Source organism: Tachyglossus aculeatus, unplaced genomic scaffold (genome assembly GCF_015852505.1).
Source record: "Tachyglossus aculeatus isolate mTacAcu1 unplaced genomic scaffold, mTacAcu1.pri SUPER_34, whole genome shotgun sequence".
NCBI classification, from domain to species: Eukaryota; Metazoa; Chordata; class Mammalia; order Monotremata; family Tachyglossidae; genus Tachyglossus; species Tachyglossus aculeatus.
The window spans coordinates 1,444,031-1,457,910 of record NW_024044839.1 but is presented as its reverse complement, the minus strand read 5'-3'; the positions used below and the strand labels follow the sequence as shown (position 1 = coordinate 1,457,910).

Below are 13,880 nucleotides of genomic sequence, written 5' to 3'. Positions count from 1 at the left end.
CCCACGTGGGACAACCTGATCACCTTGCATTCATTCATTCATTCAATTGTATTTATTGAGCGCTTACTGTGTGCAGAGCACTGAACTAAGCGCTTGGGAAGTCCAAGTTGGCAACATATAGAGACGGTCCCTACCCGACAACGGGCTCACAGTCTAGAAGGGGGAGACAGACAACGAAACAAAGCATATTAAAATAAATAGAATAGTAAATATGTACACCAGTGCTTAGAACAGTGCTCAGCACATAAACGCCTAACAAGAGAAGCAGCGTGGCTTAGTGGAAAAACCCCGGGCTTGGGAGTCAGAGGTCATGGGTTCTAATCCCTGCTCCACCACTTGTCAGCTGTGTGACTGCGGGCAAGTCACTTGACTTCTCCAGGCCTCAGCTACCTCAATGAGGATGAAGACTGTGAGTCCCACGTGGGGCAACCTGATCGCCTTGTATCCCTCCAGCGCTTAGAACAGTGCTTTGCACATAGTAAGCGCTTAACAAATACCATGATTATTTTCATTAGTAACAAACGCCGTCGTTGTTATCGCACTCCCCACCAACACCACACAGACAGACATGTAGACACACACGTGTTTCCTCCCCCACACCCCGGAGCGGGGAGGCGAGGAGGAGGAGGAGGAAGGGGAAGGGCAATTGAGGCTCTCCAGTTCCAGCCCCCTGGGGACCCAGGCGCCCTCCCCAGGGGTGGTCCGAGGGAAAGAGAGAGAGGGGCGAGGCGGTGACCCGGAGCCTCGGCCGAGGCTCCCCCCGGGAGGGGTCGGAGGTCAGGGGTCAGGGGTCAGAGGTGTCCCCCGGGTCCGGATGGGGCCCCTCCGGGCGCCTGGCGTGCTCCTGCTGGTCCTGGGCTTGCTGGCCTCCTCGGGGCTCCTGTTAGCCTTCTTCTACACCGCCACCGAGCCGCCCCCCGGCCGGCCGCGCCCGCACAGGTAAGGGGCTCCGCGGGACCCCCCGGGCAGGGGCCGACACCAACACCCCGAGGTTTGGGGGGGGGTCCCAGGGATGCCCCGGCTGGGGTCTGCGGAGCCCGACCTCTCGGACGCTTTAATCTGGCTCCCCAAAACATGAGGCCGCCCGCCCTCCGCCACGGCCCAACGGAGCGGGCGGGGGGCGCCGGGCCAGGAGGAGGAGGTGGAGAAGGAGAGCCTCTGCCCGCCCCCACCCCTCCGACACGGCTCCGCCAGGAACTTTGGGGCTCTCTCTACCTGTTTTCAGCTCCGGACGCCCCCCTCACACCCTGGACACCTGGTGCTGCCTTCCCCTTCTCCCCTTTCTCCCCTTCCTTTCCTTCTCCCCTTTCTTTCTTCTCAACTTTCTCCCCTTCCTTTCCTTCTCCCCTTTCTCCCCTTCCTTTCTTCTCCCCTTTCTCCCCTTCCTTTCCTTCCCCCCTTTCTCCCCTTCCTTTCCTTCTCCCCTTTCTCCCCTTCCTTTCCTTCTTCCCTTTCTCCCCTTCCTTTCCTTCTTCCCTTTCTCCCCTTCCTTTCCTTCTCCCCTTCCTTTCCTTCTTCCCTTTCTCCCCTTCCTTTCCTTCTCCCCTTTGTCCCCTTCCTTTCCTTCTCCCCTTTCTCCCTTTCCTTTCCTTCTCCCCTTTCTTTCCTTCTCCCCTTTCTCCCCCCTTTCCCTCTCCCCTTCCTTTCCTTCTCCCCTTTCTCCCCTGTCGCCTTCTTTTCCTTCTCCCCTCTTTCCCCTTCCTTTCCTTCTCCCCGTCCCCTCTCCCCTTCCATTCCTTCTCCCCTTTCTTCCTTTCCTTCTCTCCTTTCTCCCCCTCCTCTTCCTTTCCCTCTCCCCTTTCCCCCTTCTTTTTTCCTTCCCCTCTACCCTTCCCCATCCTCTTCCTTTCTCCTCTCCCCTACCCCCCTCCTCTGCCCCCTCCCTTTTAGCGCCCCCCTCCCCATTCCTCCCCTTTCCCCTCTTTCCTCTTCTTTTTCCCCTCTTCCCCTTCCTTCCCTCCTTCTTTTCAACTCTTCCTTCTCCCCTGCCCCCTCTCCCTCCTCCTCCCTCCCCAGCCAGATTTTAATCCACTTTTACTTGGACCGCGGCGGCACCGCAGTGTGCTTCCCCTCTCCGGCACTCTAACACCCGAACTCGGTTTTGACCCCTAAACCCAGAACCGTCAGGTCTAAACCCTTGCAGTTAATTGTAAATGGGTGGGAAACCAGTTCCTGGAGGAGAGTTAAGCCCCCCGCCCCGCATTTACTTCTTAATCCAGACTGGTGGTAGGAGGAATTAAAACTCCCCCTTTAATCCAGACTGGTGGGGGGAGAGTTAAAACGTCCCCTGTAAACCAAACAGGAGGTGGAGGGCGGGAGTTAAAACTCCCGGTTTAATCCAGACTGGGGAAAGCACAGGGCAGTGCTATTCGGTTCTTGTGATTTGCTTGTAGATAACATCGTATTGTAAAGCCTTTGAAATCGGCCCTTTATTGCATGCCCTGAAATGCCAACCACCATGCCCTGAACCCAACAGGTGCTCAAAAAGTACCAATGATGATGATGAATTCAGTTGTTATTGACCACTTGCTGGGGTGCAGAGCCCTGTACCAAATACTTGGAAAGGACAGTTGAGCTAGAAGACAAGATCCCTGCCCTCGAATCTAGCCGGGAAAGACAGATACAACGTAATTTGGAGGGAAGAGAAAGGAAAAATGGATAAGTAGATGAGTAAATACTTAAATGGGAGGGTGTGTGAGTCTGTATATGTTGAGAAATGCTGCCGATAGGTGTGAGTATGAAAGTACATAATTAGTGCAAATGTGCTGAGCTGGTAGTAAGAAGATATGACCCGGGGAGAAGAGAAGATATCAGGGAAACCTCCTGGAGGGGGCGGGTTTTCAGGAGAGATTTGAAGAAAGGGACGGCAGTGGCCTTGGGGAAGAGCAGATGGGGTAGGTGGGACCAAAACTAGGCGGGGAGACTGGGTTATTTTGGGAGAAACCAAGAGTGTGAGCCGAGGTGGGGTGAGAGAAGAGTGGATAAATAGAAGGGAGAAAGCCTGAAAGCTGACCATCCAGTTTCTGTTCGATGCAGAGAGAACTGGGCCACCAACAGGCCTCTCGGCTCAGCCCCCTTTGCCCCTATTCCCTCTCCCTTCTGCATCACCTGCGCACTTGGATTTGTACCTTTTAGGCCCTTGATATTCACCTTTTACCCTCAGCCCCACAGCATTTATGTACATATCCATAATGCATTTTAATGCCTGTCTCCCACTCCAGACTGTAAGCTCTTTGTAGAGAAACAGCGTGGCTTAGTGGAAAGAGCCCGGGCTTGGGAGTCAGAGGTCGTGGGTTCTAATCCCGGCTCCTTCATTTGTCAGCTGTGTGACTTTGGGCAAGTCACTTACCTTCTCTGTGCCTCAGTTACCTCATCTGTAAAATGAGGGTTAAGAATGTGAGCCCCCGAGGGACAACCTGATTACCTTGTATCTACCTCAGTGCTTAGAACAGTGCTGTGCACATAGTAAGTGCTTAACAAATACCATCATTATTATTATAATTGTAGACAGGGAACATGTCCGCCAACTCTGTTGTACTCTCCCAAGTACAGGGCTCTGCACTCAGTAAGCACTCCATAAATACCATTTTTTTTTTTGAGGACCAGAAAAACTCATACAATCAAGTAATAATAATTGTGAGCCCTTAACAAATACCATATTGCATAACGCACTGTGCTAAGCACTGGGATAAATGGAAAATAGATCAAATAGCCTCTGTCCCCATATGAGCGCTCACAGTCTTGAGGGAGAACAGGTAGATGCACGATAATGTTCCAAGAGGGCCCAGAGTCTTAATCCCCATTTTACAGATGAGGAAACTGAGGCCCAGAGAAGTTAAGTGAATTGCCCAAGCCACATCAGACCAGCCACAAAGCAGGGATTAGAACCCAGGTCTCCTGACTCCCACATCTGCACTCTCTCACTAGGCCTTGCTGATTGTCAATAAAGTGACTTAAGGAACTCAAAAGTAATTGACTTGGTATAGACCCAATCCTACATCTCAAGGCTAAACTCAGCAGCCTTGAAGCCAAAAGTGTCAAGCAATGTTCTAAGCACTGGGGTAGATACAAGTTTATCAGGTTGGACACAGTCCCTGTCCCATGTGGGGCTCACAGTCTAAGTAGGACTCCATTAGACTCCATTTCACAGTTGAGAAAAGTGAGGCACAAAGAAGTTAAGTGACTTGCCCAAGGTCACACAGCAAGCAATTGGAAAAGCCGGGATTAAAACCCAGTTCCTCCTACTCCCAGGCCCTTTTTTTTTAATGGCATTTATTAAGTGCTTACTATGTGCAAAGCACTGTTCTAAGCGCTGGGGAGGTTACAAGGTGATCAGGTTGTCCCACGGGGGGCTCACAGTCTTAATCCCCATTTTACAGATGAGGGAACTGAGGCACAGAGAAGTTAAGTGACTTGCTCGAAGTCGCACAGCTGACAGTTGGCAGAACCGGGATTTGAACCCATGACCTCTGACTCCCAAGCCTGTGCTCTTTCCACTGAGCCATGCTGTGAGCTCCTTGAGGGCACAGAGAAGTTAAGCGACTTGTCCAAGGTCACACAGCTGACAATTGGCGAAGCTGGTATTTGAACCCATGACCTTTGACTCCAAAGCCCGGGCTCTTTCCACTGAGCCACGCTGCTTCTCATGCCCCTGGTCCCCCCCAGATTTCCTGGAATCGGCACATTCTTCACCCCTGTTTATCTGGGAGAGGACTCAGGCTGCTGCTAAAGACCCTTTAGCTTTTTCCCCAGAAGCAGGAACTACCACCCCAAGGCAGTTCTGAAAGTTGTTGCCCCACAAGGGAGCCTATTTTCCTTTAGAGCTAGAGGGGTGTGTGTTGGGGGGGTGTTCCCCTGGGCTCCGCACCATCCCCCAACAGAGATGGGGCCGGGGGTTGGGCACAGGACTTTGGTCTAACCAGCAGACACCTGCACCCTGACACTGGGAAACCCCAGAAGGCTGCCACTCCCTAGGCTTGCCCCAACCTGTCAGGACTGTGGGAGAAGGGCCCTCCAACAATACACTCCTTGTTCGCATAACAATGCACTGTTTGATCTGCCCGCCCCTCCATACCTTCCCCTGCCCTACCCCAACCTCCCTGTGGGCAGTCGGGAGGGGAGGAGGAGGAGGAGGAGGTAAGGTGGATAGAAAAGAACTTTCTGTCCTTCTGTTCCCTTTAAGTTTTAAGATTCCGCACTCTCCCTAAACACTACTGGACTTGCTGTGGGTCGGGGACCACCTAGCTGGGGGAGGGCTTCTACCCCACCCCTTCTCCCTTCCACCTCAGCTGACCCCCTACCCCCCAGGCAGGAGCCAGTGTCTTTCTCCCTTTGTCATAAATTGTGAGCCCCTCAAGTTCTGTGGAAGTTACTCCTTCCCAGTGCTTAGTACACTAGTCTGCACATAGTAAGCAATTAATAAATACTATTACTACTACTCTTTCTCTCCCCCACCCCACCTGCTTCATCTCCCAAAAGGCTAGGGGTCCTTTGGAGAAGAGGACTCTCCCCGGGGCTGCATCCTAGGCAATTGAAATCTATTCCTCAAATTGCTTTTTTCTCTATTGCAGCTTCAGCACTCCAGCAAACTCGAAGTTAAAGTACTTTTGGGGGGGCGTGTATGTGTGCGCTTGTGGGGGGGTAGTGCATAAGTAACTTCCTCAAGCTTCCATCCCCCCTTATCTCTATTCTTCCCCATTGCACTTGGGGGGCGGGGGTGTAATGTTCTGCATACAGGAAACACTCAGTAAATACCAGATTGATTGGGAATACCCATCACCCCCAGCATAGAAGGAGTCCATTAACCTTGATCCAGACCCAAAACTTGTTAGAGAGTAAACTCCTTGAAGGTAGCGGTCCCTCACTTGTACACTTCCAAGTGCTCAGGACAGTATTCTGTACACGGTAGTACTCAGTTGAAACCATTGATTCGATTAGTATTTATTGAGCGCTTACTGTATGCAGAGCACTGGACTGAGCACTTGGAACAGTATACTACAATAGAGTTAGTAGGCACAGTCCCTTCCCACAAAGAGCTTTCAGTTTAGAGAGGGAAAGAGAAGTTAAATTACAGACGATATATATATATATATATATATATATATATATATATATATATATATATATACGTCCCCTCCTTCCTCTCCCCCTCGTCCCCCGCTCCATCCCCCCGTCTTACCTCCTTCCCTTCCCCACAACACCTGTATATATGTATATATGTTTGTACATATTTATTACTCTATTTATTTATTTTACTTGTACATATCTATTCTATTTTATTTTGTTAATATGTTTGGTTTTGTTCTCTGTCTCCCCCTTCTAGACTGTGAGCCCACTGTTGGGGAGGGACTGTCTCTATATGTTGCCAACTTGTACTTCCCAAGCGCTTAGTACAGTGCTCTGCACACAGTAAGCGCTCAATAAATGATTGATTGATTGATTGATATATATATATATGTATATATATATATATATAGGCGATGCAAAAGGAAGAGAGAATAGGGAAAATGAGAGCTTACTCAGAGAAGGTCTCTTAGAGGAGATGGAATTTTAGGAGGGCTTTGAAGGTGGGGAGAGAGGTGGTTTATCAAATATGAAGAGAGAGGGAGTCCCAGGCCTGAGGGAAGACATGGGCAAGGGATCCACGGCAAGACAGTCGAGATTGATGGACTGATTAAATTGGCTGATGCAGAATGGAACCCCCACCAGAGTCTCTGGGGCTGGAAGCTCGGGCTGCAGGGCAGAGTAACCTGGCGTTCACCCCTTTCTCCTGACTAGAAAACCAGAGACTGGACCATGGGGAGAGGAGGGGGTGTGAGGCTACCCTTTGGTACCGGCCTGGGGACTGAGTACCACCGGCTCCAAAGAGAGTGAGGGGATTGGGTGTGCGAAGGGCAGGAGCCTCTAACTGGTAGAGGCCACATGGTGTAGCTCGTGCTTACCAGGGAAGGAAAGAAGGGGAGTTGTGAGATGCTGAGCTGCCCGCTATCTCCATGCCTCTTCCCAGCGCCCCTGGCCCTCTCCTCCTGGGCAGAGCCCGGGTTGTGGCATCACAACCCACTGACCAGGGCCCAGCCTTCTCCCCCGTGGGGCCCGAAGCGGACGAAACTTTTTCTGAATCCAGGGAGCCTGAGCCTCGGACGGAAAAGGTATCGGGGGCCTCTCGATCTGGGGATCTCAATTCTGGCCTGTGGTCGTGGGGTTCAGGGTGAGGAAAGGGGGGAGGGAGAGAGCAGAGGGGGTCAGTGCTAAGGCTGCATCTACCGGCTGGGGGTCAATCTCAGGGACAAGATGGGTGGGGCGCTTCAAGGGCATTGTTTGTACAGTGGCAAGATGGTGACTCCTTGGTCTGAGGCTGGGAAAAAAGGTGCTTGCCCTGAGGGGGCCCCTGCCCTGGGGGTTCCCTGGGGGGCTGTGATGGCCCTGACGTGCCCTTCTTGCCTCCACCCAGCTCCAATCCTGTGCTCACCCCCTGTCCACTGCTGCCCGGCGACACAGACACTTTGGGAAGCTCTTCAACTTCAGCATCCCGGTGTTTCTGTGGGGTGGGCTCTCCTCACCTGAGCTCTGGGACCACCTGAGCCAGCGGAGCGGCCCCTACGGCTGGCAGGGCTTGACCCGACAAGGTAACCTGCCCCCTCCTCTCTCCCCCCTGCAATGAGCAGGGCCTGCCCCCCTGAGGTAACCAGCCCCTGCGCCTCTCTTCTGTGCAACAGGTAGGGCCTGTCCCTTGAAGGTAATTGGCAACAGTCCCCTGCCCCTCCCCACCCCGGATGTCCGTTCTCTCCTGGGGTTCTGCAGCCTGTTGCTGTGCCAGGGAAGGGACTGGAGCCGCCCTCACCATCTTGTGACCCTTCCTGCCTTGAAAGGCCACAGTGTCTGGGCCGGCTGGCACGGAGGGGCCGCCCACGCCTTGGTCATTGTTGCCTCCGGACCGTTCTCTGCCCAGGCCGCCCCCTCCTGAGGCTGCCCATTGTGCCCAGAGGGGCGGGGGTGGGCAAGGATGCAGGGCCCGGGGCTGAAGGAGGGGGGAATAGAGGGGGCTGATCCTGGTCCTGCCCGGCTGACTCCCTTTACGGACACCGGGTCCTACCCGGGAAGTTTCCCCACTACTGGGAAACGGTCAATTCTGCAACAGCCCGAGGCGGTGAGGGAGGACTGGAATCTGCCATTTGGATCCCTAGCCCCTCTGGGAGAAACTGTCAGGGCCCCCCATCACCCTCTGTACCCGGTGAGGCCGGGCCCACCCTCTGCCATCCACCCCGCAGCTGTGGCCTCCACCCTGCACCTCCTGAACGAGTCGGCGAGCGGGCGGCTGTGGGGCCCCAGCGAGGGCCCGGGAAGCGGCTGCATTCGCTGCGCCGTCGTGGGGAACGGAGGCATCCTCAACGGCTCCCGGCAGGGCCGCCACATCGACACCCACCACTTCGTCTTCAGGCACGCGCACCCGGGGGATGGCGGCGGGGGACGGAGCCGGAGCCCAGGCCTGGGAGTGAAGGGGGGCAGGAAAAGCAGTGTGGCCTAATTAATTAATTAATGATGGCATTTATTAAGCGCTTACTATGTGCAAAGCACTGTCCTAAGTGCTGGGGAGGTTACAAGGTGATCAGATTGTCCCACGGGGGGGCTCACAGTTTTTAATCCCCATTTTACAGATGAGGGAACTGAGGCATAGAGAAGTGAAGTGACTTGCCCAAAGTCACACAGCTGACAGTTGGCGGAGTCAGGATTTGAACCCATGACCTCTGACTCCAAAGCCCATGCTCTTTCCACTGAGCCACACTGCTTCCAGCCTAGTGGTTAGAGCCTGGGCCTGGGTGTCCAGAAGGACCCGGGTTCTAATCCTGGCTCCACCACTTGTCCACTGGGTGACCTTGGGCAAGTCGCTTCACTTCTCTATGCCTCAGTTCCATCATCTGTAAAATGGGGGTGAAGGCTGTGGGCCCCATGTGGAACATAGACTATGTTCAACCGGATTAACTGGTATGGACCCCAGCACTCAGAACAGTGCGTGGTACATAGTGAGCACTTAACAAATATCATTTCGGGGGAAGATAAATAAATAAAAGTAGAACCGGGGGCTAAGGGGAGGGGTATGGAGAGTTGGGGTGGCGGGAAGCAGAGGAGGGTCTCATGGTCTCTCACTCCCACCCCCCGTAGGCTCAACGGGGCTGTGACCAAAGGCTTCGAGGAGGATGTGGGCACCAAGACCTCATTCTACGGCTTCACCGTGAACACCATGAAGAACTCGCTGATCGCCTACGCAGATCTGGGCTTCACAGCCGTGCCCCAGGGCAAGGTGAGGTTTGACAAATTAGAGTTTGCTTGAGGCTGGGCTGGGGACTCTTCACTCCGAACTCTAGACAGTGCCAAGCCCTGTCCCCAGAAACTTGGGGCAGAGATATCCCTGTCTGTGGCCCAAACGCCCCCTGTGTGAGGTCCAGACACCCCCTGACTGTGCCCCCGGTGCTCGTTTGTGGTCCAAAACGCCCCCGTGTCTACGGCAGGACCTGCGCTACATCTTCATCCCTTCGGACCCCCGGGACTACGTGATGCTGCGCTCGGCCATCCTTGGCGTGCCGGTGCCCGAGGGCGTCGACAAGGGCGATGAGTGAGTGCCCATCCATGGCAGCGGGGGGCCGCCTTCACCTCCCCCAGACCCTTTCCCAAGGCTTCCTGCCCTAAGCTGGCACTTGGATGGGGAGGTGATTCCAACCCCCTACAATGGAAGTGGGTGGGTGGGCATTCATTCATTCATTCAATCGTAGTTATTGAGTGCTTGCTGTGTGCAGAGCACTGTACTAAGCGCTTAGGAAGTACAAGTTGGCAACATATAGAGACGGTCCCTACCCAACAACGGGGGCAGGACAGGGGTGTCCGGGGTCTCTCCCAAGGCTGGGGGGTGGGGCTCAGAGACAGATCAAAGAGCACCCCTTCTTGGCTTCCACTTCTCCCACCTGGCTGCTACCTCCTCTTGGCTTTCTCCCACACCCTCCTACCCCTTTGGCTCCAGCCCAGAAGGCCCCTCTCTGACCCCTTCCAACTCCCCCACTGCTGGGCGGGTGCCTGCCTTCCTCAGACGCCCCTTTCTGCTCACCACCAGCCGGTGATGCCAACGGAGACCCTTTGTGACGCGGGCCCCGGAGCCGGTGAGCCGCAGCTCAGCGGGAGGGTGGGGCAGAGATTGGCTCAACCCCAACACGAACGCTCGTCCCCTCCACCCATCCCCGCCCCTCCCCTCCCCACCCCTCCCCATCTCTCCTCCATGTTTCCCTTTGCACCCCATCTCCCCACCTCCTCCCCTTCCCGCTCTAATTGCTCCTCCCCTCCCTGCATCTATCGCCTCCCTAACTTTCCCTCCCGGCTCCCTCCTCCCCGCTGCTTTCCCCTCTTCCCCGCCCCTCCCAGGTCCCCTCCCTTCTCCCCCACCTACCCGCTCCCTCTGGCCCTCTCCCTCCCCCCTACCTCTCTGTCCTTCTGCCCTTCCTTCCAGTGCTATCTCTTCAAACCACCCTGTCATGCCCCTACCCTCTTATCCACTTTCCACCGCCCTCCCTTCCTCGCCCTCCCCACTTGCTCCCTCTACCGCTTCTCCTCTTCGGGAATCTAGACCGCGTACCTACTTCGGCCCAGAAGCCTCTGCCCGGAAATTCAGGCTGCTGCACCCTGAGTTCATCTACTACCTAACCGAGAGGTATATAGAGGGGCCCCGACACCTCCTCTTCCCCACAGCCACGATTCTGCTCTCCAGGTCCTTGTAAAAATTCCATTTGCCACCTCTCTCCCTGGTCCCATTGCCCCCTGTACCACCTGGCTTTTCCCAGTTCCACGCCAGGACCTGGGGAATTGGGGGAAGTGGGTGGGAGAGGAGCCTCGAAGATGGGGTAGGGTGATCACACCCTACCAGGGTTGTGCCCCTGCCCCCAGCTGGGGCTCAGTCTGAGGGGCAGCTGGAGAGACCCACCCCCAGAGAAACCACAGCTCAGTCCTGGCCTGTGCCCGGGGGCTGCCGACTGATGCCCCCTGAACTCCGGAGCGACAGCGTCTCCCTACCCGAGGCTTTCACGATTGTCAGTCAGCAGGGGATGGGGGGAGGGCTGAAACCATTTCACAGCCAGCAGGGTCAGGCGTGACTTCCAGAAGGAACCCCTAGACAGGAAGCCAGGCTAAACGTCGGAAAGGCACTTACAGGAGGTCAGGGTGAGGCAAGGTTAACTCTGCCTTGGGCAAGAGGATAACACCATGGTTAAGACAGGAAGGGGTTAAGGGCCTCTAGACTGGAAGCTCCGAACCGGGCTACCAACTCTGCTATATTGCACTCTCCCAAGCGCTTAGTAACAGTTCTGCACACAACACTCAATGAATACAATTGAGAGGGACCCCCCTCCAGACGTTGGGGATTCATCAATCAGTGGATTTATTGACCACTTACTATGTGCGCAAAATACTCTTTGGAGAGCAAAATACTCTTAGGAGAACACAATGCGATACAGAGATAGAGGGTTGGTAGACAGGATCCCTGCCCTCAAGGATGTAGGGTCAGCCAGCCTGTAGGCCCCAGCTTTGTTTTGGATGCTTAGAGTAAGCGCTGAATAAATACGACTGATCGTTGATTCTTTAGTGGTGAGATATCAGAGCCCAGCCCAGAGCAATCTATAAACCCAGCTGTATTTATTGAACGCTTACTATGAGCAGAGCAGATACCAACCAGCCAGGTGGCGGAGGGCGCAAGCGTGGAAGACCACTTTTCCATCCCTCACCCCAGGATCCTGACTTGGATTCTCCGTCCCCTCAACACCTAGGTTCTTGAAATCGGAAATCCTCCACAGCCAGTTTGGACAGCTCTACATGCCCAGCACTGGAGCCCTCATGCTCCTGACTGCCCTGCACACCTGTGACCAGGTAAGGGGCCGGTGGGGGAGGGTGTCTTCTGGCCTCCCTGCCTCCCACCTTAGCAACCCAGGCCAATACGAGCGCTTCCTGGTAGGTCAGTCAGTCAGCGGTATTTGAGCGCTTACTCGGTGCAGAACACTGTACTAGGAACATGGGAGAGTACAGTAGCGTTAGTAGACTTGATCCCTACCCTCGAGTTTACAATCAAGAAGGGGAGGAAGTTGATAAACTACAGGTAAAGGGAATTTTAATAGCCAGGTCCCTAGTCTTTGTGACCCAGAGGAGTGGGGCGAGGAGAAGCAGCAGAGCCTAGTAGATAGCGCATGGACCTGGGACTCAGAGGACCTAATCCCAGCATCACCATTTGTCTGCTGGGTGACCCTGGGCAAATCACATCACTCTTCTGGGTCTGTTACCTCATCTGTAAAATTGGCATTAAGACTGTGAGCCCAATGTGGGACTGTGTCTAACCCGATTATCTTGAGTCTATCCCAGTGCGTAGTAAGCGCTTAACAAATACCACAGTCATCATTATTATTATTAAGCAGGGAAAGCTTCCTGGGATGGGATTTTGGGAGGGCTTTGACAATGAGGACAGCGGTGGTCTCTGCCGGGGGCAGGGGCAGGGGGGCAGGTTTCCTGCCACTCAGGGGGCCTCTCTGCCCTGTCGAGTGATGGAACTAATTGTTTTCACCACCTGGCCCAACTGCAGGTCAGTGCCTATGGGTTCATCACTGCCAACTACCGCCAGTTCTCTGACCATTACTATGAGCGTGTGAAGAAGCCCCTCGTGTTCTATGCCAACCACGACCTGCCCCTGGAAGCCAAACTGTGGAAGGGGCTGCACCAGGCCGGGATCATGCGGCTGTATCAGCGCTGACCCTCACCGCCCCCCCGACCCCAACCTCCCCACCGAGGAACGAGACAAAGATGAGAAGTCCAAACCAGAGCCCAGGCCAGTCCCGACACTCCTGGCACCCTGGACGGGGGCCAGGATCCCGGCCGTCTGAGGGGTGATCAAGGGACCTTCTTCCAGCGGGCAGCGGAGCATCCTGCCTGCCGCGAAGGAGGGGTGGATAGGACAAGTCTCCCGTCGAGGTGGGAGCCGGGACTGGCACCAGACTACCTTGAAGAGGGTGGCCAGTGGGCATCCCAGCTATGGCACCACTACAGGGCTAAAGGGGACCCCACAGTCCACAGACCTTGGCCAACTGAAGGAGGCTCCATCCAGTAAAGCAATAGCAGGGCCGGGAGACAACACGGATGGAGAGAAGCCAACTGCAGGTCACTTGCCCCTCCGGGAGGGCATAAGCAGCCATGGCCTAGCCCAGGCGCGGGGCACACAAAGGGCGGTATGTTGCAACCCGAGACTTTTTCCCACTCTGGATAATTGCATAAATGTTAAATGATCCTTTTCTTTGTCTTTTCTTGCAGTGGGGGGAAGACGGCAGGGTAGAAAGTGGAGGAAGGAAGGCTAAGGTGGGTGGAGTGTGAACGTGGGCCCTGTCCAAGCTCAGATGCAATTTCTTCAAAGGGGGTCGATTGCAGATGGGACTAATTGCCTGGCAAAGGGCCATTTGTGACACGGAGGGAGTGAGCAAGTCACATGTATCTGGAAGCTGACAGGCCCAAACACTCACTCTCTGCCTTTGGACTTGGGTGGCTGTGGGGAACCTAAAAAACCAAGACCACCCAACTCCCCTCGCCACCTTTTCCATTGGCCTGAATTGGGGATGGAGCGTGGCCTAGGTTCTAATCCCCACTCTGCTTTGTGACCTTGGCCAAGTCATTTAACTGTTCCTGTTAATCAGCAAAATGAGGATTCAGTCCTTGTTCCCCCTCCTAGACTGCCCCATGTGGGACCCGCTGATCTTGTATCTACTGCAGGGCTTATTCATTTGTTCATGTTTATTGAGTGCTTACTGTGTGCAGAGCAAGTCCAAACTGATGAACTTGTATATAGCTCAGCGCCTAATACAGGGCCTGGC

General features: G+C 54.7%; 1 protein-coding gene across 1 annotated transcript; it reads left to right on the top strand.

Moving 5' to 3' along the window:
* The first annotated feature begins 814 nt into the window (after positions 1–814).
* On the top strand, positions 815–13,662 carry ST6GALNAC2 (ST6 N-acetylgalactosaminide alpha-2,6-sialyltransferase 2). Its single transcript, XM_038741919.1, has 9 exons — positions 815–939; positions 7,007–7,148; positions 7,451–7,625; positions 8,268–8,436; positions 9,160–9,298; positions 9,507–9,610; positions 10,610–10,693; positions 11,802–11,901; positions 12,605–13,662. The coding sequence occupies exons 1-9, from the start codon at positions 815–817 to the stop codon at positions 12,770–12,772; spliced, it is 1,206 nt and encodes a 401-aa protein (XP_038597847.1). The 3' UTR covers positions 12,773–13,662.
* The last annotated feature ends 218 nt before the right edge of the window (positions 13,663–13,880 follow it).